This window comes from Tupaia chinensis, unplaced genomic scaffold (assembly GCF_000334495.1).
Source record: "Tupaia chinensis unplaced genomic scaffold, TupChi_1.0 Scaffold139757_1, whole genome shotgun sequence".
In the NCBI taxonomy this organism is placed as follows: domain Eukaryota; kingdom Metazoa; phylum Chordata; class Mammalia; order Scandentia; family Tupaiidae; genus Tupaia; species Tupaia belangeri.
The window spans coordinates 882478-907328 of NW_006199637.1; the positions used below are offsets into that span (position 1 = coordinate 882478).

A 24851-nucleotide genomic window follows, 5' to 3' on the forward strand; every position below is an offset into this window, starting at 1 on the left:
GGAAGCCAGAGTTGCCTCTAGCCTAGAGCTGAGGGCCAAGACCAAGACTGTGGTGGAGCTGCCCAGGGCTGTACGGCTCAGCCTCCATACCTCTCTCTGAAGGAAGTCCAGAGCATTCTTGATGGCCTCTGAGTAGTTCTCAGCAGAGTAAGTACCCTGCAGGAAGAGGAAGTAGCTCTTGAATCCCATTCATCACCCCTATCTCTCTCAGACTGGGGTACTTTCTCTCTTGGGTCCCCTTCTTGTTATTCATCAGTCAGAGTGGGCAATATTAAAATATAGTCTTTGGGAACCTCAGCTACAACAGCATCCCGTAGTTCCCAGACTTGTCATGGCTGTGACATTTCTTCAGGGAAATGCTCTTTCTTTGCATGGAGTTTGGAAAGCTCTGAGTCCTTCTCAAGCTGGTATACTGGAGCACAGGCCCTCAAATGTTTTCTGCACCTTGAACACTCTGGTCCTGTAGCCTGACCTCTTCTGATGGGAGCCCCAGACAATGGGACAAGAAGAGGGTCTTGTGAAACAGCCCTCCACCCCTAGCGTAAATGCATTTTAACTAACATTTCTCCTGATCTTGGTATTTGTGGTTTTTATGAGGATTTATTTATTTTTTTATGTGTAGGGGACAGGCTCATCTCTCTGGGCAGGTGCTTCTAGGCTACAGCAAGATCACCACTTCCTAAAACTTGTTCCACTGGTCCCCTTCTGCCTGACACATGCATTCATCTGCAGGTCCCAGCTGGAAGTCTCTTGCTCTGTGTAAACCTTTCTGATGACAACCCCTCGCCCAACACACCAAGTTCCCCCAGCAACTGAGATTCTAAATTCCCCTTCTGTGTGAGTCCCAAGAAGCCCATTGGGGTGTCTTTCTCATGTTGTGTTGGGTAGTCCAGGTCTCCCTCACTTGGCAGTGTAAATTTTTTAGGACAGACCCTGTGTTTTGGTCCTTCCTACTGAACTGCTAGCACAGAGCCAGGTATAGGTGTGGGCGGGAGGCCGGTCAGTATGGCCTGAGGGGTTTCTTTCAGCTCAGAGACTGGGGTTCCAGAAAGAGGTGCCCTCCCCACAGTGCAGCAGCCTTGATCCTGGGTTTCCCATCAGCCCAGAACGACTTGGCTCTGAACCTCACCTGGAGGCCTTCACAGGAAATGAACTTTCTCCATACAAGGGATGGCACAGAGGCAGAGAAGGCAAAGCTCCGACTACTGGAGGAAGGAGCTGACTTACCAACTATGAAGACAGGCGAGAATTCTCTAAATCATCAGAATGTTATTTTCTAGAATGACATGTGCAGGCTTCCTCACAGGGAACTTCCTCGGCCTCAATCTTATGGCCAATCCCACGGATCCTGTTGAATCTCTCCCTGGAGGTGAATGCTTTCTACATCTCAGAGTTAATCCAAGCAGACCATCGGCCTGTGTTCAGATTTAGCTGCTCTGTTCCAGCAGCCAAGGCTGTGCTCCTGAAATACTCCCTCGAGAGTGAGTCTTGAGGGAAGGGCTAGAGACCTACCTTGTTGGTACAGAAATTACAGAGGTCATTGCCCCCTATAAATACAGTTATTATCTTCCAGTCATTCCGAAAGTTTATCCTCTGAAATGAATAGGAAACGAACATGTAAGGGTCTTGCTCCAGAGTCCAGGCAAGGAAAATATAAGGCACTAAACACTTGAAGAGATGGATCCTCACAAACCAGAGTGTTTAATGGACCTGCATATTTTCTCTCCTTTGGTTTGGAGGTGCTGAGATTACAGATCATGGGTGCTAACTGGCTCATTTATTTTGGGGGAAGTCACTGAATTTCCACGTGGTCTGTCCATACACAATATCATATGATATCACATAACATGGTTTCCACTAGCGGTCTTGGTGGGAGTGGGTATAGATGCCTTCTGAGCTGCATTGATCTCCAGTAGAGCAAGGAAGTGGGTGGGGGTTAGGGAAGCTAGTCCTGGCCATGGGAAAGGAATGTGTGTTCTAGGATTCCAGTTTTTCCTAAAGGGAGAAAGGACCATCTTTCGTTAAGAGGGAGCTCTCCAAACTCAGATCACTCACACTGGTTAAAGCTGCCCATGAATAAGTCCAGCTGGAAAAACTAGTTGGAGCAAGGTGGCAGCTCTAAGAACGTATTTTGAAAAGACTTGTTACCATGAGGATTGCCTCCTCCAAGAGGGACCCAGAGGAGTATTTTAAGTTACAGGGCTGGGTGAAAGAGGTGTGGCCATGCACATTCCACGCAGGTCTGAGGGCAGCTGTGACCCTCATTGCCTTTGACATGGTCCCAAGCTCTGCTTCTCTGACCTAGGCCTGCAAGCAGGTGGAAGGAGACAGATGACGAAAAAAAATTGGAAGAGTTTGATATTAACGGTAGACATACCCTGAAAACTTCCCTATAATAAACAGACTCAAGTCTACTCAACTATATAAAAAAATAATTCCAGTCCCTCTCGTTAACTATTTTATCCACCTGGGAATAGCTCCAAAAAAAGCCTGAATTGAGAAGCCTGCTTCCAGTGGAGGGAGAAGCTCGTATGTTCATCTGTTAGACTCAGAAACCCTCTCTGGCTTTCCCAAGCAGAGAGACGTGTCCTCTCTTCTGCACACCTATTCCACCTTCTATTGGGTTGTCAGAAAAGTCATGACACATTTTTGCAACAGGTGGCGCTAGTTCATTTTTGGACGTACTAGAGTCATTTGAGTCTATTATTATTGCAATGTCATTTGACAGCTGACAGTTCTAGCTTCTTTCAAAAAAAAGATGAATGATTTGGTTAAATTTGGGGATTTTACAACATGCTGATGATGGAAGACCAAGCTGTGCATTTTCACCATATTTTACTGTTTTACTTCTGTAAAGGGAAGAACACATGTCAAGCTTGTGAAAAGTTGCATACAGTTGGGAACCAGCAGTTAGCGTAATGGCTATGTCACTGGACTCCCACGTAGTCAATCGCAGTTCGTGTCCCGGACCCGGTGGCTTAAAACTCATGCCGCGCGCGTGTGTGTGTGTGCCCAAGATCCCGAGAGGAGAATGGAGGAGAAGGGATTGCGGCGTGGCCATCCCCCCTGGGGGGTGATATCTCACTTTCTGTCTCTATGTCTCTCTCTGTCTGTCTGGTGAGCGCATGCGCCCTATAGCGAAAAACCTCTCCAAAAAAAAAAAAAAGTTGTGTACAGTTTAGGGTGACAATGCCCTGCAAGAACGTCAGTGCCGAGGATGTTCCACGAAATTCCTCAATGACGCTCCTTGGTCAGGGAGGCCCACTGGGGTTGATGACAAAATAAAGGCATTGTTTGAGTCAGACCCATGCTACATGACAAGAGATTGCAGAAACATTGATCACCCATCATTCAAGTGTTCATGATCATTGAAAGACGCTGGGATACATAAGCTAGCTTGATATTGGGGTTCCTATGAACTCAAAGAAGTTCATTTAATGGCATGTATAAACATCTGCAATACGTTCATTAAATGTGAAGAAAATGATCCTTTCTTAAAGCAACTGATAACTGGCGATGAGAAGTAGATTGTTTCTAACAATGTGGTGCACAAACGGTCTTGGTCCTGATGTGATGATTTGTCTCAAATGACATCAAAAGCAGACCTTCGTCAGAGGAAGGTTATGCTCTCAGTGTGATGGGATTTTAAAGGTGCCGTGGTTTTTGAGCTCGTACCAAGGAACAAAACAATCCATTTGAATGTGTACTGTCAGCCATTGGACAGGTTGAATGAAACCATCACCCAGAACCATCCAGAGCTCATTGATTGTAAAGGAGTTGTGTTCCATCACAACAATGCAAGACCACACACAAGTCTGATCACCTGTCAAAAATTATTGGAGCTTGGACGGATGTGTTGCCACACCCACCACATTCGCCTGACCTTGTACTGTCAGACTTGCACTTGTTGCTCTCTCTTAAAAACTTTTTGTGTGGTATAACATTCAACTCAGATGGGCTGTAAATCAGCACCTTGTTTTTGTTTTTCCGACAAAGACAGTATGAACGAGGAATTGTGGCGTGCACAGAGAGTGGGCAAAATGTTATCAAACGAAATGGGCAATATGTCATTGATTGATATTTGTTCTTTATATAAATAAATGATCTTTGAAAGACACAGGAAAAATATGTCATGACTTTTCCAACAACCCAATATATAGCCTTCTTCTTACGTGTATGTGTACTGTTGTGTAATTCTGACTCTTCACATTGGCCTCCAGTAATAAGCTCTATGGGGACAGGATGGTGTTGTATTCTTCTGTGAACCCCCAGCCCGTTTTCAGTGCCTTACCCATGATAAATGTTTAATCTGGGCAGCTGGCTGGACAAATGAACAGATGAATGGGAGCAGAGTTTCAAGCTTCAGGTATGGCTGTGAGAAATCTGCCTGGCTCCCATCTATCTCTAACCTCACGACCTTCTCTGGGTGGCTGGGTTTCTCTTGCCCACTTCCCATCCAGGGAAGTTCCTCCCTGACTTTCCCAGGCTCACCTGATCAGTCCTCAATAGATTTAGTAGGCTCCCGGCCTGGGTGAGTAAATTCCTGAGGGGACACACAGAGGAGGTTGTATGAGGAGCAGAGAATGAGAGGTTGAGGCAGGAAGGGAAATAGAGCAGAGAGAGAAGAAATCAAATCCATAGGGAGGAGGGCCAGGGTGAGTCTCCTGCAGGAAAATGGGCCTGAAGTCCATGACACGGAGCTCCTTCCCCATTCAGCCTCCACTGGGGGTGGGGATTGGGTAGTGACAGTGCTCGGGAAGACGGTGACCCTCTGTGTGACTATTTTCTGATCAGTGTCTTACAGTCTGCTTCACTTTCTCTTCACAGCAGCTTTGTGCAAACAGAAGGCCTGCATGTGAATATTTCATGTCATGCATGGCTCAGGATGTCCCCATTTGGGCAGGTGACATGATCTCAGCATGGTATGATTGAGTCAGGTGCACTTGAGCTGGACATTTAGTTGCCTATTGCTAATGGCAGAAAACGGACTTAAATCCTAGTTTTAAAAGACTACAAAATGGAGAAAAACACCTCTTAGAGGGTAACCAGGAGCAGCCAAGGAGAGGAGCAAAGCAGCTGTGGGGAGTAGAGGCCATTGCTAGTGCCAAACAGCATGGGTTTGAGCCCCAGTACTGCCAGCTCTGATACCCTCAGTTTTTCCCTCTGTGAAATAGAGATGGCAAGCATAGACTCTTCACAGAGCTGGTGGAAAAAATAAGGAGCCATCTAAAGAACTTAGAACAGTGTGTGGCACCTGGCAAGCATCCACGGAAGTGTTCCTACTAATGCCACCACCATCACTATCAATGTAGTCCCTGGCACAATGCCTAGAGCAGGAAATGTTAGTTGTCCCCTTCTTCCCCTCTCAACAACCAGCCAACTGGCCTGATCTTGGCCAGTTAGTACAGATAACAGGACAATAGGTTTCAGATGACTTTGGTGAGGACTTTGGGTAAGTCGCTTCATCTTTTTGAGCCTCTATTTCCTCATGTGAAGTTAAGGGTGGCTGCTGTGGCTATGGGCCAGGATTTGGAGATGATTATTTGCCTGTCTGAACTTCAGGTCTTTCATTAGTAAAACATGGGAATTCAACTCCCTGCTTTGTTCTTCTCACAGATAATTGTGCAGGACCCAAGGGATGGTAAACATAGAGGTGCTTTGTAAATCGTACACTGCTGGATGAATATAAGGGTTATGATTGGAACTAGAATAAGCCTGCAGGGCACAAGGACAGACCCTGTAGACAAATCGATACGCTTATGCATACCAGTTGGGTGTGGTGTTCACTTGTTCTCTGACCAGGCAGCAAGCCCCAAGTAGCACACAAGGCTCTTGAGTCCTGGAGTTCAGCAGAACTCTAGGACCCAGAAATGCAGACCCGGTGCTGGTGGCAGTGGTAGTATGGGACCAGCCAGCCAGGTCAAAGGACCATGACATAGCAAGCTCTGTGCTGTTTTCCCCAGCTGGGCCCTGCAGCCCTTCAATATTCTTGCTGGGACCACCATGCTGACTCAGAAAGTCTACACTATTCACAGCTCTCTAGAACTTTCACACCCAAGATGGCAATAGTACCTCACAACTGCCCTGTGAGAGAGGTTCATGGCCTGTCTCATCTCAGAGTCTGAGAGAGGCCAGAGAGGAAGCTGGGACACAGACTCAGGGTCTCCCTACCTGGGGCTGGCACCCTCCCCATCTCACAGGAAGAATACAGAGTCTAAAGCTGTATAACCTGCCCAAAGAGCATGTCTGAGGAAAGGAGGGAGAGCAGGACTCTAAACATAACAGCACGGTGACAACCAGGACTCAGAGAGAGCCCTCCCCCAACCACTGTCTGTGTGGACATGAGCTTTACAAGGAAGCAAAGTCATCTGGCATCAGAGTTGACTGGGACTAGTTCCTGGGATGGAATTGGGGGAAGGCTGGCAGATGACTGTGTCTGACCTCTCTCCCCGAGAGATCCCTGTACAGTCTTTGAGCCTCAGAATGTGGACCAAGCCTCCCCCCAACAACTCTTCAGCCCTAAACCCCAGTTTAGGCCAACTGAGCCCCCTCCAAGTCCTCAGAGTGCACGTGTCATTCAATCCCAGGATGCCCCTGCTCACCCAGCTTTGTCTCCAGACTTGGCCTGGTTGAAGGCGGCATTAGCACTCCGTTCATTGCCTGTACCGGTAGAGAAGCCCCTCAGGTTATGGGAGAATTCCCGGAGAATATCTGGAAACACAGGGAAGAGACATACTTAGTAATGACCCTCAAACAATCACCAGGTCCCTTAGATAAGTACCAGAGGTGTCAGGGGCAAAGCAGAGCCCTTACCCCACAGTCTTTAGTCTTATCCTCACTACTCACGAGGCACGGAAATAAATGTTCCGCAGGCTGATGCTCAACCACATGGCAGCACACCATAGGTGCTTATTCAATTATTGTTGAATAAAAGAGGGTCTAGGGGAGGTGCTTTTCTCATGTATTTCTTCCCTAAATATTTCATCACTTGATTGAGATAGAATTCATTTACCATAAAATTTACCAATTCAAATTTACCAGTTCAATAGCTTTTTCTATCTTCATAGTTATACATACAACTGTCACCACAGTCAACTACAGAACATTTTCATGACCCCCAAAAGAAACCCTTTACCTATTAGCAATCACTCCAGATTCCCTCAAACCACTAGTGTACTTGGTGTCAGTAGATTTGTTTGTTCTGGACATTTCGTATAAGTGAAGTCATATCTTTTGAGACTGGCTTTTTTCTTTTTCACTTAGCATGATGTTTTCAACACTCATCCATGTTGTATTAGTATTTCATTCCTTTTTATTGCCGAATAACATTGCATTTTATGGATCCGCTGCATTTTATTCATTCACTGTGGTTGATGGGCATTGGAATTGTCTCCACTTTTTGGCTTTTGTGAACAATGCTGCTATGGACATTTGTGTACAGGTTTTTGTGTGGATTTTTCTTTCATTTTCTTGCCTAACTGCCATGACTAGGACCCCCAGTATAATCTTGAGTAAAAATGACAAGCTCATGCATCCTTGTCTTGTTCCTGATCTTGGGGGGTGGGGGGGCAGCATTGTATCTTTCACCACTAAGTATGATGTGAGCTGTGGACTTTTCATGAATATCTTTATCAGTTTGAGGAATCTTCTTCTATTCCAAGTTTGTTGGTGTTTTTTTTATCATAAAGAGGCATTTGATGTTCTAAAATGCTTTTTCTGATCCACTGAGATGATCATATATATTTTTTTTCCTGTTATACTGACTTGGAATATTACATTACTTGATTTGGGGGTTTAGAACTAACCTTGTATTTCTGAGCTAAATCCTACTTGACCAAAGGATATAATCCTTTTTCTATATGATTGGATTTTATTTGCTAGTACTTTGTTGAAGACTTCTCTGCCTGTATTCATAAGAGATATTGATCGGTAGTCTTCTTTTGTTGTGATGTGTTTGTCTTATTTTGGTATCAGGGGAAAACTCACACACTGAGTTGGGAAGTACCACCTCTTCTTCTATATTTAGAAATACTTCGAAAAGAATTGCTACTTGGTACTAAAGTTTAATAGAATTTACTAGAATTTACCAGGAAATCCAGAAAAGCCTGGGTTTATTCATTCGTGTGTGTGTGTGTGTGTGTGTGTGTGATTGCTGGGGTTTTCAAATTACCAACTTGGTCTCTGCTTGTTAAATCTATTCAGATTTCTAGATCTTACTGAGTTCGTTTCAGTAGTGTCTTTCGGGTAATTTGTTCATTTCCTTTCAATGATCTAATAGACTGGTATACACATGCCACATGTTCATAACATTGCCTTCTAATCCTTTTTATTTCTGTAAGGATGGCAGAGTCTCCCTCTTTCATTTTTGATCTTGAGCCTTCCCTCCCTCCCCTAGTCAGCCTAGTTGAAGGATCAGTTTCATTGATATTTTCAATCTCATACATTTCAATGCCCTTATCATACTGGATGTACACCTAACTTTTTCTCTCTTTTTATGGAGAGATTTTTGCTATAGGGCACATGCACTCACCAGATAGACAGAGACAGAGAGACAGAAAGCAAGAAATCACCCAGGGTGGATGGCCACGCTGCAATCCCTTCTCCTCCATTCTCCTCTCGGGATCTTGGGCACACACACACATGCCCGGTGTGAGTTTAAGCCACCGGGTCCGGGACTCTAACTGCAGTTGACTACGTGGGAGTCCTGTGACATAGCCATTATGCTAACTGCTGGTCCCAATAAAGAATTTTTGACTTTTTATTTTTCCATATCCCCAGCTTGTTTAAAAACTTCTGAGAGCTGGATCTATATATACCCAGAGCCTCACATACTGCTAAATAAATACTTATGACCTGAATTAAGAATAAAACACGTACACATGCACAAAGCACCTACTGCATTTTTTCAAGCCACCAGGTCCAGAACTTGAACTGCACAGTTAATCATGAGGGATCCAGCACCTTAACCACTATACTAACTGGCCCACATCCTCATATGTTTTCTAACACATTTCTTATACATACATATAGGTATTTCCCCCTGGATTATCCAGCCCCTATGACGAGTTGCCTTCACATCTCTAGCAAGAAAGAGTCTAAACAGCCAATGTTCTATGCCTCGGCTAAGTATGTCAGGGGAGTCCACTTGAGGTGGCCTTGTCACTGAGGGGTGACATTGTCTCAATCCACTGTAACTCATTCAATGAGTTACATTAAAGAGTTTGATCATTTCTAGTCATGTTCTCTGTGATAACAGCATGAATAGCCTGGGAATTTAGAGCGCCCCACACTGTGGTATCTGCAGTGCCATGTCACAGCCAAGTTACACTCACAAACGCCTTCCAAGCCATCTCCTAGCAATAAGGGGACTTATTTATAGCGCTTATGTGTAGACATAGAAATAAAGAAGACACAAAATACTTGTGGCACAGAACTGTACCTACTTAAATTCACCAACATTTACAAATAACCAAAGCAGATAACAAATGTGAGGTCTGATTGGCCCTGGCGATGTGGAGGTTAAGCAGTCCCTATTATCAAAATCCTGGTGACTGGAACCAGCAGATGGTGGAATGGTTATGTTGCTGGAGTCCCGTGTAGTCAGCCATGGTTCAAGTCTTGGACCTGGTGGCTTAAATCTCACACTTTGCATACATGCCCAAAATTGCAAGAGGAGAATGGAGGAGAAGGGATTGCAGCATGGCCAACCCCCAAGGGGGTGATTTCTCACTTTCAGTCTCTCTCTGTCTTGTTCTGGTGAGCACACACACCCTATAGCTTAAAATCTCTCTTAAAAAATAAATCATGGTGACTTAAAGTTCAAATATTTCTTAGCTTCTGAAGATGAATTGCAAAGAGATATGTATTAGGAAAGTAACTAAAACTCGAACCAATTAAATTCCTCTCAGGAAAATTATCAGCCACAATATTTTAAGGGGGAAGAGCTCAATTTAGATATTCATTGCACACATGTTTTTAAGAACAAGCCCTGGGATGTGCATATACCAAAGAAAGTGAAAAGATGACTAAGACCAGGCCCTTTGGAGACTGTAATCAGACTTTAAAGAATCATCCCAAGCAAGTTGTTGTTGAAGTAATTCAGGAAAATGTTGCCCCTAAACATGGCTGTTTGCAGAGCCTGAACAAGGGAACTGCATCTCATCCTGATGCAATAGCAACTGTTCTTAAAGTGGCGTTGGTCGCCCGTGCACGGTGGTGCCTGGGCGAGCCAGGTACAGATACCTAGGTGCTCTGCTCAGAATAGGCAAGTAGACCTGGGTTACCTTCACTTGGTTGTGATTTACGCTACGATTTGGCCTGAGCTCTGCTTTTCTCTCTTACTCCCTTCCTTGGACAAAGGCCGTTTCTCTTTAAAACAAAACAAAATTAAATGAACCAAAAAGCAACTTCCAACTCCTTGGGTTGTATTACTCTCAGGTGACTGAGCCAGGCTGCAGCGCTGGGAAGCAGCGCCGGGAAGCAGCGCCCTCTATTGAACACAGGTGACTCTCCATCTCAAAGCCGCGGGCACCTCCAGGGGGCGCAGCTGAGGCACGCAGGAGCATAGATCCCTCCCCCTCTAATCCCCAGGACCCAAACCACCCAGGATCAGGTGTACTCACTGGGCAGGGTGACTGTATTATGCACGGTTTCGTCTCCACCCGCACTGTTTTGTGAGAACCGAAAAAGAAAAAAAGGTTTAAAATGACTGTGATGCTCAAACACTTCAGGCATTACCTAGAAAGGCCTTTCTTCTGCCGAGAAACAACCCCGGGGCGAGACGTGGAGATTGTCTCTTCCTTTGAATCTCAGTCAAAAAGTAAAAAAAATCAACCCAGACTGGAATTCCTCCTGCTCTTTCTGCATATTAAAAAATCCAGACAAAAATAAATAAATAAATAAATAAAATGGGTGTCAACAGTCACCAAGTGAGCTGAGTTTCTGGTTTCTAACTTGGAGCTCTGACACCAGGCAGGGGACCTAAGCTGCACCCTTGCATCCCTGCCATCCAAAGGGAACAGGTCCCTTGTCCCAACCAGTCACTGCAGCAGTGTATTTATATTATTAGAGAAAACACAGTAAGAACAAAACAACTGTCCTAATTTGCTCTAGGGAGACAAATTTAAATGCCCAGCATGAGTGCCTGATGCAAAATAGGAATAGATGGTAGCCGGCATGATTATGAAAGGACTGCCTTCTGCAGAGGAGAAAGCAAGGCTCAGAGAGGACAAGCAACCTGCCCAAGACTACGCATCCAGATGCATGGGGAAAGGTCTGGGAAAGCCATTTTTAAAAGGGTGTCTTCTAGCAACCAGCAGATGGCGTAATGGTTACATTGCTGGGCTCCCATGTAGTCAACCACAGCTTGAGTCCCGGATTCACAACTTAAAACTCAGAGCGGGTGCGGGCGCTGTATGCCCAAGATTCTGAGAGGAGAATGGAGGAGAAGGGATTGCAACGTGGTCATTCCTTCTTGGGAGCGATTTCTCACTTTCTGTCTCTTTCTCTCTTCTGGCAAGTGTACACACCCTATAGCAAAAATCTTCTAGAGAGGAAACAATCTTCCAAGCCAGTCCTAACTTCTGATGAAGTGGGTGAGATGCATTTCTAGGCATGAATACATGCGGTATTCCAGAGCTGACTGGATTATTGCTTTTTCCATATCCCTTCACTCTTGCCAAGAACATTTGAGAACATCTAATAAGATCTCAGAATGTTTGGGCTTTTACTCTGTGAAGCAATATGAGGATGCCAGGGGTTCAGCCCTTGGGTAAGGCTAGTATCAGCTGGAAAGACCAGACACCAGGCTCAGAAAAGAATGCAGCCTCCCCAGCCAGCCTTTCAAAGCCTGAAGCGAAGTGGGAGTCCCGCTCAGCATGGCCTGTGGCCTGTGGCTGGGGCTTGGTACCAGGCAGAGCCGGACTATGCCTGGATAAAACAATGCATGCTTGCCCTGGAGAGCATCCCGGATTAGGGGAAGGAAGCTTCCTGCCCTCTCTGAGTCTTGCTTTCTCATCTGTAAAATAAAGCACATTAATAATGATGCCAACTGCCATTTACCCTCACTTTGTGTCAGGCACTGTGCCCAGCACTGAAATGCTTCCCAATCCTTGGAAGGTGCTCAGATAGTAGAAGTATCCCCGCATCAAATGAGGTTAAGTCATGTGCCCAAGTCACACAGCTGAGACTCAAATACAAATCTGGTTCCAAAGGCTTTGATGTACCCATGACTCAGGCCACTGGCTCCCGCGATTACATCACTGAGGGAGAAGTGGAAGGCCCGGGAGCAGTGCCAACCAAACCCATCTGCACTTTCTCCCTCAAAGGCCTCCTCGCTCAGGTCTCAGCTTCTGTTCTGGGGAATGCAGTTGTTGAAGAAGCTGATAAATACCTTTCTCAAGTTAAACCCAGCAGTTTGTTGTGGAGAAGACTAGGCAGCCCGACCCTCTGCTTGAGGCATTGTTTTCTAGAATGTTCTGCCTCTTACCCTGCTCTGCAATGAAGGGTCTTCAGGGCCTGCCCCTCCCTCACTCACCTCCAGGACACGCCTCGGAACTCAGTTCTTTGGACGAGGATTTCTTCTATGCGCCTGGCCCGAGCTCCCAAAGCTGCCTGAGAGGGAACAGAGGGTGAGTTTCCCCACTTTTCCTCATGGTGCACTGCTGCCCACCTAAGAGAAGGGCTGTGTTCCTGTCCTGGCCAGGACTGCCTACGTGCTCTGGAGAATCTGCACTCTAGAGGGCTGCACATGTGGACATGCGCCCTGACACTTCAGGGCTGAGCGAGTGCTCCAGTTGGCACTACTGATACTGGCCACAGCCATGCTTCCTTCCAAGGAACTCAGCGGGGACCAAGAGCAGGTGAGACGTGCCCAGCAGCAGTACGTGGAAAATAGACCGCTTTTCAAAAGGACATACTTCAGGGTTGTATTTTCTCTCTCTTCAGGGTTGTATTTTCTTTTAATACCAGAAAAATGTGTGAGAGAGAAAGAGGGAACCTGATGGAGCCTGGTCACACCACAACCCCTGTCCCCCCAACTCTCCGTCCCACCAGGATCCTGGGCAATGGGAAGACTGGAATTCCTCCTGCTCTTTCTGCATATTAAAAAATCCAGACAAAAATAAATAAATAAATAAATAAAATGGGTGTCAACAGTCACCAAGTGAGCTGAGTTTCTGGTTTCTAACTTGGAGCTCTGACACCAGGCAGGGGACCTAAGCTGCACCCTTGCATCCCTGCCATCCAAAGGGAACAGGTCCCTTGTCCCAACCAGTCACTGCAGCAGTGTATTTATATTATTAGAGAAAACACAGTAAGAACAAAACAACTGTCCTAATTTGCTCTAGGGAGACAAATTTAAATGCCCAGCATGAGTGCCTGATGCAAAATAGGAATAGATGGTAGCCGGCATGATTATGAAAGGACTGCCTTCTGCAGAGGAGAAAGCAAGGCTCAGAGAGGACAAGCAACCTGCCCAAGACTACGCATCCAGATGCATGGGGAAAGGTCTGGGAAAGCCATTTTTAAAAGGGTGTCTTCTAGCAACCAGCAGATGGCGTAATGGTTACATTGCTGGGCTCCCATGTAGTCAACCACAGCTTGAGTCCCGGATTCACAACTTAAAACTCAGAGCGGGTGCGGGCGCTGTATGCCCAAGATTCTGAGAGGAGAATGGAGGAGAAGGGATTGCAACGTGGTCATTCCTTCTTGGGAGCGATTTCTCACTTTCTGTCTCTTTCTCTCTTCTGGCAAGTGTACACACCCTATAGCAAAAATCTTCTAGAGAGGAAACAATCTTCCAAGCCAGTCCTAACTTCTGATGAAGTGGGTGAGATGCATTTCTAGGCATGAATACATGCGGTATTCCAGAGCTGACTGGATTATTGCTTTTTCCATATCCCTTCACTCTTGCCAAGAACATTTGAGAACATCTAATAAGATCTCAGAATGTTTGGGCTTTTACTCTGTGAAGCAATATGAGGATGCCAGGGGTTCAGCCCTTGGGTAAGGCTAGTATCAGCTGGAAAGACCAGACACCAGGCTCAGAAAAGAATGCAGCCTCCCCAGCCAGCCTTTCAAAGCCTGAAGCGAAGTGGGAGTCCCGCTCAGCATGGCCTGTGGCCTGTGGCTGGGGCTTGGTACCAGGCAGAGCCGGACTATGCCTGGATAAAACAATGCATGCTTGCCCTGGAGAGCATCCCGGATTAGGGGAAGGAAGCTTCCTGCCCTCTCTGAGTCTTGCTTTCTCATCTGTAAAATAAAGCACATTAATAATGATGCCAACTGCCATTTACCCTCACTTTGTGTCAGGCACTGTGCCCAGCACTGAAATGCTTCCCAATCCTTGGAAGGTGCTCAGATAGTAGAAGTATCCCCGCATCAAATGAGGTTAAGTCATGTGCCCAAGTCACACAGCTGAGACTCAAATACAAATCTGGTTCCAAAGGCTTTGATGTACCCATGACTCAGGCCACTGGCTCCCGCGATTACATCACTGAGGGAGAAGTGGAAGGCCCGGGAGCAGTGCCAACCAAACCCATCTGCACTTTCTCCCTCAAAGGCCTCCTCGCTCAGGTCTCAGCTTCTGTTCTGGGGAATGCAGTTGTTGAAGAAGCTGATAAATACCTTTCTCAAGTTAAACCCAGCAGTTTGTTGTGGAGAAGACTAGGCAGCCCGACCCTCTGCTTGAGGCATTGTTTTCTAGAATGTTCTGCCTCTTACCCTGCTCTGCAATGAAGGGTCTTCAGGGCCTGCCCCTCCCTCACTCACCTCCAGGACACGCCTCGGAACTCAGTTCTTTGGACGAGGATTTCTTCTATGCGCCTGGCCCGAGCTCCCAAAGCTGCCTGAGAGGGAACAGAGGGTGAGTTTCCCCACTTTTCCTCATGGTGCACTGCTGCCCACCTAAGAGAAGGGCTGTGTTCCTGTCCTGGCCAGGACTGCCTACGTGCTCTGGAGAATCTGCACTCTAGAGGGCTGCACATGTGGACATGCGCCCTGACACTTCAGGGCTGAGCGAGTGCTCCAGTTGGCACTACTGATACTGGCCACAGCCATGCTTCCTTCCAAGGAACTCAGCGGGGACCAAGAGCAGGTGAGACGTGCCCAGCAGCAGTACGTGGAAAATAGACCGCTTTTCAAAAGGACATACTTCAGGGTTGTATTTTCTCTCTCTTCAGGGTTGTATTTTCTTTTAATACCAGAAAAATGTGTGAGAGAGAAAGAGGGAACCTGATGGAGCCTGGTCACACCACAACCCCTGTCCCCCCAACTCTCCGTCCCACCAGGATCCTGGGCAATGGGAGTCCAGCATGTTTTTCAAGTCAAAGAGGCTGGAACTGGAAGCCTGGTCAGCCACGCGTGATCCGGCTTTCTCTGCACAGCACCTAACTGCTCTGCTATAGGACTGGCCTGTGCTGCCCTCACTTTGAAAGGTCATTCTTTCATAAAAGGAAATGTATCATCAACCTTTTATATTGCTCTGTCTCACCTATGCAGTTTAGTAGTAATAACCTCAAAGCCATCTACCCACCCCTCAGCTGAAGAGAGAGGGTTTTTATGCTTTTTCAGAGTGTGCGTGTGTCTTTTGACAGGATCTCTCTTGATTGCAGTCCTCCTGCCTCAGCCAGCAGAGTGGCTGGGACCACAAGCACACGTCACTGAGCCCAGCATTTTTTTTTTTTTTTAAAGAGTAGGCTGAGAATCAAACCCAGGCCTCTCATGTGGCCTCAGGCTCCCAGCAGCAGCGCTTATCAGCATGTGCTGTGGCAGTTGGGCTGGGACGGGGTCTTTTACAACCACAGTGCAGACACACCCTACAGAGGCACGCCCCCCTGCTTTCAGCATGTTGTTTCTGGGCAGAGACTCCAGAGGCCTGCTGAAGACCGGCCTCCCAGGCCACAGTGTGGGAGGCTACCCCCCACCTCAGCCTCCTAAAGTGTGCGCTCTATTCGATGGTGCCCAATTCTTTTGCTACCTGCTGGGTCTGTCACACGCACGGCCTCCCCAGGAAGTCCTGAGCGGCTTGTGCTGATTCTTGACAACTCTTTCTCCTGAAAGCGTCTTTAAGAAGCTCAGGGGGTTGCCAGGAGGTGGTATCAGGTCTCACTGGGCAGGAAGTGCTTGGGATAAGTGGTGTACAAAGGTGCTAAGGACCGGCCTGCCTGTCCTTCCCAGAAGGTTTGAGCAAAATGCCTTTGGGATGAAAAGTCCCTGAGGGGTCAGGGAGGAGGGTGCTTGAGGACAGGGTTGGATCGGGTCCTGGACTTAGGGCCAGAATCTCTAGTTCCGGCCCTGACAAGATGTGTGGCCTTGCACACCTCCTCCACCTGGTCCAGCTTCACTGGCTTTATAGGCTGAATTTAAGGAAAATTGTATGTCACAGGATTTGGTTGTGAGATGATTGAAACGGTGTCACTGTGAACAGGCCACAGGCGTGAAAGGTGCCAGCTGGTCCTTGAGAAGGATTCACTGGGAGGGGACCAGCAAGTGGCGTGGTGGTTAAGGTGCTGGACACTCCCACATGGCCAATCATGGTTCAAGTCCTAGACCTGGTGGCTTGCTTTCCCACTTTCTCTCCCTCTCTCTCTCTGTCTCACTCTGGTCAAATTAAAATAAATGAATGAATAAATTTAAAAATTAAAAAAAAAAAAGCATAAGTGGAGAAGTCTTCTGTCTCTTCCTGCAGGGAACTGTTTTTAATGTAATCGAATTGACATTTATCTCTAGCTAGACTGAAAAAATAGGAATCTGTTTTTAGAATTCAGGATTAAAAATATTTTAAGAACATCACTATGCGGTAGTAAATTGCTACTTATATTTAGTATGTAAATATTCTTTCAGTTTAAGAAAATACACTGATTTATAACTGGTTGTTATTCAAGGGCATCAGAAAATAATGAATAATTGGCATTGTTTAGTAGAATTCTTTTGTATCGTTTATTTTACTTCACAACCTTTTTCCCTCCAAAAATAGAATGCTGGTTCCCATGGGCGTCTTCAGAAAGTGATATTTACGATTGGATTGGTGAAAGAGGCGCTCTTCAGGGAAGCAGTTTTTCTTAGCTGAATTAGAATAAAGGGAGAATGCCTTTGAAGCTATGCTACATGATTTCTCCAAACGTATGCGTGTTTTTATTTATACACTTGCATTCTTTTGGTTAGAGTCGTGCAAGACTGACAGCCAGAAACATAGATCTCTACCTGTCCTGCTTAATCTGTGGTGGCCAAGACAAGCGCTGCTGAAGACCGGCCTCCCAGGCCACAGTGTGGGAGGCTACCCCCCACCTCAGCCTCCTAAAGTGTGCGCTCTATTCGATGGTGCCCAATTCTTTTGCTACCTGCTGGGTCTGTCACACGCACGGCCTCCCCAGGAAGTCCTGAGCGGCTTGTGCTGATTCTTGACAACTCTTTCTCCTGAAAGCGTCTTTAAGAAGCTCAGGGGGTTGCCAGGAGGTGGTATCAGGTCTCACTGGGCAGGAAGTGCTTGGGATAAGTGGTGTACAAAGGTGCTAAGGACCGGCCTGCCTGTCCTTCCCAGAAGGTTTGAGCAAAATGCCTTTGGGATGAAAAGTCCCTGAGGGGTCAGGGAGGAGGGTGCTTGAGGACAGGGTTGGATCGGGTCCTGGACTTAGGGCCAGAATCTCTAGTTCCGGCCCTGACAAGATGTGTGGCCTTGCACACCTCCTCCACCTGGTCCAGCTTCACTGGCTTTATAGGCTGAATTTAAGGAAAATTGTATGTCACAGGATTTGGTTGTGAGATGATTGAAACGGTGTCACTGTGAACAGGCCACAGGCGTGAAAGGTGCCAGCTGGTCCTTGAGAAGGATTCACTGGGAGGGGACCAGCAAGTGGCGTGGTGGTTAAGGTGCTGGACACTCCCACATGGCCAATCATGGTTCAAGTCCTAGACCTGGTGGCTTGCTTTCCCACTTTCTCTCCCTCTCTCTCTCTGTCTCACTCTGGTCAAATTAAAATAAATGAATGAATAAATTTAAAAATTAAAAAAAAAAAAGAAGAAGGATTCACTGGGAGAGATTCAGCTGGCCCAGAGAACAGCAGCTGGACTCTGTAATGATGGCTACTGAATGGAAGCTTGAGTCTGGGACCCGCTGGGACCCTCCTACCCAGGCTTTCGAAGGGCTTGATTCTGCTTTCCATGGAGAGTTCTTTGTGGGGCCTGGGGTCTCATGGTGGGGCAGCTGCAGGCGGGGTTTGGATCATCGTGGGTGCCTTCGCCTCTCCTGCTGACTCCTGTTTTCTCACACACACATCCCCACACCCCCGTCACCGCCATGAGCGTGTTTTTCTGTCCCCGTGTAATCTTCTTCCCCCTCTCCTTGCTACCTTTCCTACCTGTGTAAACACAGCACTGGGGCCTTGAAGGAGTTCTACATCATGCTTGGGAGTCTGGACAACCTCCCCCCACATTGATGGGCTCCCTCTGGGCCCCTCCACTTCCCACTCTCTCCTTCATTTCAGTAACCAGAAAGGAATGGATGGGCTTGGACGGAAGGAGGAAAACACAATGGTGGGAACACTGGGTGCCTGAGTGAGCAGGTGGAACGAAGGGGAAGAAAGTGATTAGGACCCAAGAAGGCAACAGTTAAGAGCTAGGGGTGAGACGTTCAGCTTCCAGTTCCCCTCCAGGTCCCATTTAATCCAGATCTTCTCTCCCCCTGCTGCAGCCTCCTACAATCAGGGTAACTCACTGTGATAGAATCGCCCAAGGCTCCAATGACCTTGATGTCGGCGGGCCTCAGCCTGTGAACTGAGAACACAAGCAGGAGTGAGCCGAAGTGGGGATCCTAGGAAAGCGCCAGACCTAGAGCCCCACAAAACAAACGATAGCTTCTGGAAAACCAAGAGAACGTCTTTTTCTTTTTTTCTTTTTCTTTTTTTTTAGAGGTTTTTGCCATAGGGTGCGTGTGCTTGCCAGGAAGGCAGAGAGAGACAGAGAGACAGAAAGCGAGAAATCACCCCCCAGGGGAGATGGCCGCAGAATCCCTTCTCCTCCATTCCCCTCTCGGGATGTTGTGCATGCATGCACACACAACCAGCGTGAGTTTAAGCCACCAGGTCTGGGACTTGAACCACGGTCGACTACATGGGAGTCCATTGACATAGCCATTACGCCAACTGCTGGTCCCAGAGAACGTCACTTTTTAACAGCAAAGCACATTGGGTAAAAGATATGAGAAGCCTATCCTTATCAGTAAGGCTCAGCACCACTAGCCAAGGAGTCTGACGGCTGATCTCTTCTCTGGGGCACCCGGACACAGGGATCAGGAGCTGATGGGTGGCTCCTGCGTTAAGAGGGCCACTGTTCGATCACGTCTGGTGAGACCTGATGCCACAGGCAGGCCTCGGCAGATCCCTGGCAAGGCGGTTTGGGAGTAAGCAGAGAACTGTGGAGGCAATGCAAGCAGGACTTTATCTCTCCTAGGATCTGATGATTTCTAGGATGAAATAGTATGTCATAATAAAAAAGATCAGCGCGATTTCATCAAAGTGAAAAGAGAAGTTTTATATATTTTTTAATTGATGTAAAAAATATATAGCACACGTTAACATTGTAAAGTGAACTATTCAGGGGCATTCAGTCCATTCACCAAGGTGAGCAACAGTCACCTCTATCAAGTTAAACAGAGGCCTCTCCCTCCCCCCAGTCCATGGCAACCAATAATCTGCTTTCTGTCCCTATGAATTGAGCTCTTCAGAATCGTTCATATAAACAGGAGATGATAAGTGACCTTCCGTGTCCGGCTTCTTTTACTCTGCGTAATGTTTCTAAGGTTCAGCTATGTTAAAGCATGCGTCGTACTTTGTTCCATTTTGCAACCAAATAGTAATTCATTGTAGGGATATACCACGTTCTGTTTGTCTGCTTATCCATTGAAGGGCATCTGGGTTGTTGCCAACCTTTGGCCTTTGTGAATGGCAGTAAGAGCATTTATGTACAAGTGTTTGTTTGAATGCCTACTTGTAATAATTTGGCGTGGGACTGGCAGAGAATATCATGTTTAACTTTTTAAGGAACTCCCACATTGTTTTCCACAGCATGACTATGTTTTTGTTTGTTTGTTTGATCTCTTGAGTGTAAGCATATACTGTGATGTGGCTAAGCAGATTTTTGTTTTTTGAGAGATTTTTTGCTACAGGGTACGTGCGCTTGCCAGAAAGACAGAGAGAGACAGAGAGACAGAAAGTGAGAAATCACCCCCCAGGGGAGATAGCCACGCTGCAATCCCTTCTCCTCTGTTCTCCTCTCGGGATCTTGGGCACGCATGCACATGCGCCCGGCGTGAGTTTAAGCCACTGGGTCCGGGACTTGAACTGCGGTCGACTACATGGGAGTCCAGCGATATAGCCATTACACTAACTGCTGGTCCCCAAGCAGATAATAATATTTATTCATGTGACAAATGTATTGAACACCAACCAGTGGCCAAATGTTCTGGGGACTACATAGTGTTTAGAAGTGGAGAAGGGCCCCAAGAAGTCACAGAAAAAGGAAAAATTAGAGCAATCCATTCTTATAATAATTTATAGACTGATAAACACAATAAGAGGTATTAAGAGACACGAAGTTCTAGTGCTGGAGGGACCATCTCCCCCTGAGGGAAGCAGTGCAGGGACAAGGGGAGTCCAAGCAGGCTTCATGGAGGAGGTAGTATTTGAATTAAGCCCCAGGAAACAGTGAGATGAGGATGAGGGAGAGTGAGGAGGGACGATGGAGGGAAAAGCATAAAGCACAGAAGTGGTTCAGTAAAGCATGTGATGTCTATAAGGCACAGCTACTCAAACATTTTGGCTAAGTGGAGAGTTTATACAAGAGACTAACAAAAAGTAACACTGGAAAGGTAGTTGAGGGCCACAGGTCTTCCAGGACTGGCTGATGGATTAGGGGATTAACATGAACATTGCTAGATACGTAATGACTTACCCATACGTACCAGTACTGTAGCTATCTAACCCTTTACCTTATGTTATGAATGTGAGTCCGAGTGCATTTGGGGGTCTAAAACTAGAATTTTTTTTTTTTTTGAGAGGTTTTTGCTACAGGCCGCGTGTGCTCGCCAGACAGAGAGAGACAGAGAGACAGAAAGCGAGAAATCACCCCCCAGGGGGGATGGGCACACTGCAATCCCTTCTCCTCCATTCTCTTCTTGGGATCCTGGGTATGCAAACACACGCGCCCAGTGTGAGTTTTAAGCCACCAGGTCCAGGACGCCAACCGCGGTCGACTACATGGGAGTCCAGCGACATAGCCATTACGCTAACTGCTGGCCCCCACAACTAGAATTTTTATACTGTCTATAGCTCAGTCCCTTAAGTCACAAGCTCACTTCCTATTCCCCCAAGGTCCCCCGACTTTGCTACAGATTCATCTTTGCTCTCAGATGTACCTTTCATTGTCTCTGGTGTGCGATGCTGCACTAAGTTGTTCAACTAGCTCGTGTGGCTTGGAAGAAGCCTAATACAGTGTTTGCACAGGGACGAACCTATCCCAGGAGAAGCAGCCCATTATTTCAGTGGACCATTGATTAAAATGGAAAAACTGAAAGTTTCCTGTGGGAGGTTTTCCTGACCATCTTTGCCAAAACAGTCTATAAAACCTGTAGTGGAACAGAGGACAAGACCTGGACTACCTATAACCCACAGCACCCATCCACATCCAAATTAGGGTTGCAATAATGACATCTGTATGCAGAGCTGTGGAGGAGGCTTCCACTCAATAGAAAGGACTTTTAGAGGGATCTCCAGGTCTTCTCTCCTACAGAGTCATCTTGTCTACCCAGACTGTCTGTAGACAGGGCACTGCCACTCCCACTGAAGGTATGGCATCACTGGGCAAACAAAAGACCCTGCCTCTTCCTGTGACGGTGTGCAAATGAACATAAACATAGCTGTGAACTCATATGTGTAACACATATAGACTAGTGGTCCCTTCATCTTGCGCCTGCATCAGAAGCACTAGAGAACTCTTTAAAACACAGATGGTCCCCACCCTCAGAGCTTCTGATTCAATTGGTCTAGGGTGGGCCCAAAGATTTGCAGGTAGTGCTGATGCTGCCAGCCTGGTCCAGACACCACATTTTGAGGACCACTGATAAAGACACTTTCTTATTTACGAAGCTGTTAACAGTGTTCAGTTTTTGCACATGAAGATCAAGAGACCAGAGTCATTTCTCCTGCCTCTTGGCTCACACAACTGTCGCTGCCAATGCAAAGCCTGATAGCAGGTTTGCAGCTCTGCTTATTCGATTCAAGAGCCACTGAGTGTCTCTCTTCAGAGTTCTGCCTCCTCCCTCATGGCCATGCTTTGAATCCCCCGTTACACACACGCCCACGCACACATCCCTTCCACATGATTACAGCCTGTGTGGCCCTTCCCAGCCTTCTGCAGCTCTACTCTGTGGTTAGAAAAACAATATCAAATCACAAAGCCAGCTGCACACATTAGCACACGTCTGTGGGGTGGAGCTGGAGAACTTTAAAATGACCTCTTTCAAAGAAATCAGGCTATGGGTAAAAAAGGCAACAAAATGGAAAATAAGACTCCCTCCTCTCAACTCGGAAGGGGTTTGTTTATTTTAGCTCTTTTCTTTTTTTTCTTTTTTCTTTTAGGTTTTGATGGCCATGGACGTGTGCTTGCCAGTGAGAGAAAATGAGAAATCACCCCCTAGGGGGGATGGCCATGGCACAATCCCTTCTCCTTCATTTTCCTGTTGGGATTCTGGGCACAGGAGCACACGCTCCCAGCATGATTTTAAAGCCTCCAGGTCCTGGACTCAAACCGTGATTGGTCTATGAGAATCCAGCACCTTAACTACCATGCCATCTGCTGGCCCTAATCACTATATTCTTACTGCTGTAATGCACTATCTAGTGCAACGGTTAGGGGGAATCTTTGGGGTTAGTAAAATGTAGAAGACACGGGCAGATTTGTTCCCAAAGCCTTATTATTTACAGTTAACTAAAGAGGCAGTTGAAACCGACCACTCCTGATTTTTAAATTTGTAGCAGACAGAAAGGAAACACACATACATCTATGTCTATGTGGGTATATGTCTATGTAGATAAATGATTGATTGATTGATTGGGGGGGTGGGTGGTTCTCCGTTTGGTAATTCTGAAAGATTCTTAGCAAGAGATAATAGACCAAATAAAGCAAGCCTAGGTAGCTGGAGTCAACTTATCTGGGATTTTACTTTAAGATAGAGGCTAATACATTTCATTGGCTAATATTCTGTAGACCTTGATTTGAGGTTCATTAATGTCGTCAACTGCGACAAAGGCACAGACTGGAAATACAGCAAAACACTTTAGCAACTGCTCTCCTTGGGATAAGGACTATTTAGAGATAAGAATAAATTTGTGTGAGCTGATTAGCTAAACATTATCTGGTACAAACTGTTCACTACCTTGATAGGAGCTGGTGAACACATCATTAACTCAAAGAGATTTCTACAGAGAGAGCCTCTTATCAGAAGCTATCCAAGCTCTGATGCAGCATTAGGATTATTATAGAGCAGCAATGAAACTGTACACCAGAGTTCAGGATAGGAGAGCTCCCACTACACACAGAAATTAGACCCAGGAAAAAGGCTTGGCATGTGAGTGCTTTGTCTTGGGTAACCCAACCATTTAAACCACCTAGGGCCATAATCTGAAAACCAACTTTCTCTTAATGATCAGTTCGGGCTGCCTAATCTATTTGCTTTCTGATTTTTTTTTAAGGACTTAGGTAAAGACTTCCACAATGATAAACTGCTGGCATAAGACTGGAACCTTGTTTCTGCCTTTAGAGTCTCCAGTATGAGTTTATACGAACAAATGTGTGTTCACAAAATTGGAACTCAAGAAACATGTTAAGTTGAATGAAAGGCTAAGTGGTTCTGTGATAGGGACTTGACAGCTCTCAAAATTTTAAATTATGGACGCTGTTGGGCAGGGAATCCCTTATTCATCCAAATGTCTTGGGGGAGTGAATCTGAACATGCTCAGCAGGCAGCTTGACTTTAAGATAGCCAGTTTTAATGATAGCCAATAAGCCTAGCTCCTTCAGCTCCTTATTACCACTCTTATTTGCAGAAAGCTACTCCTACTTTCCCTGGAAAACCTGAAGTCAGTTCTTTGGCCCAGTGTATTTGTCTTAGTTATCCCAACTACGCTAGGGAGAGGATCATCTAGTAATAAATGATACAAGCGTTAATGAAGTTGTAAAGCCCACAGGACAGCACTTAGCAAATTACACATGTCCACTGACGAGAAGGTAAACACCACAAGCTTTTATTTTCATTGGCTATCAAATGTCAATTGGTTATTAAAAAATTATATATACCAACTCTCTGTATTTTACCCCAAAGCCCCATAGATCAGTGGATGAGGTTTATATCCCATGAGGTATGGAGTCTATTAAGAGCGAAGCCCCTAAACTGCAGGGGCCCAAGTCTGTTGGTAATAGTATATCTTATTTTGAAATACCACTTTTGGTAATGTTTAGATCCACGTACTGTGAATTGATCAATGTATTGGGGATCGGATATAGTTCTCTAAAAAAGGGGACTACAGGGGCTGGCAGGTAGCAGGTGGGGCTGGCAAGTAGCATGGTGAATAAGGGTGCTGGCCTCCCACATGGCCAACTGCAGTTTTGAGTCCTGGACAACTGCAGTTTTGAGTCCTGGACCTGGTGGATTGCTTTCTCTCTCTCTCTCTCTTCCTCTCTGTTCAAATTAAAATAAATGTAAATAAAGAAAGCTAAATAAAACAATTAAAAAAAAAGAAAAGGGGACTATAAAAATGTTTTAAAAAGTAACCTGAAGGTAAAACAATTATTTTATAAGA

At 46.2% G+C, this 24851-nt stretch overlaps 1 protein-coding gene across 1 annotated transcript in view; it reads right to left on the minus strand.

Annotated features, from left to right (window-relative positions):
* The window catches only part of PLB1 (phospholipase B1), a 110979-nt gene that overhangs the window by 68771 nt on the left and 17357 nt on the right, over nucleotides 1-24851 (minus strand). Inside the window, exons 9-15 of the mRNA XM_014593142.1 lie at nucleotides 18713-18771; nucleotides 14770-14846; nucleotides 10623-10666; nucleotides 6603-6711; nucleotides 4492-4543; nucleotides 1513-1593; nucleotides 91-156 (exon numbers count right to left, since the gene is read on the minus strand). Of these exons, the coding sequence (XP_014448628.1) occupies nucleotides 91-156; nucleotides 1513-1593; nucleotides 4492-4543; nucleotides 6603-6711; nucleotides 10623-10666; nucleotides 14770-14846; nucleotides 18713-18771 (488 nt within the window). The remainder of the gene's footprint in view (nucleotides 1-90; nucleotides 157-1512; nucleotides 1594-4491; nucleotides 4544-6602; nucleotides 6712-10622; nucleotides 10667-14769; nucleotides 14847-18712; nucleotides 18772-24851) is intronic.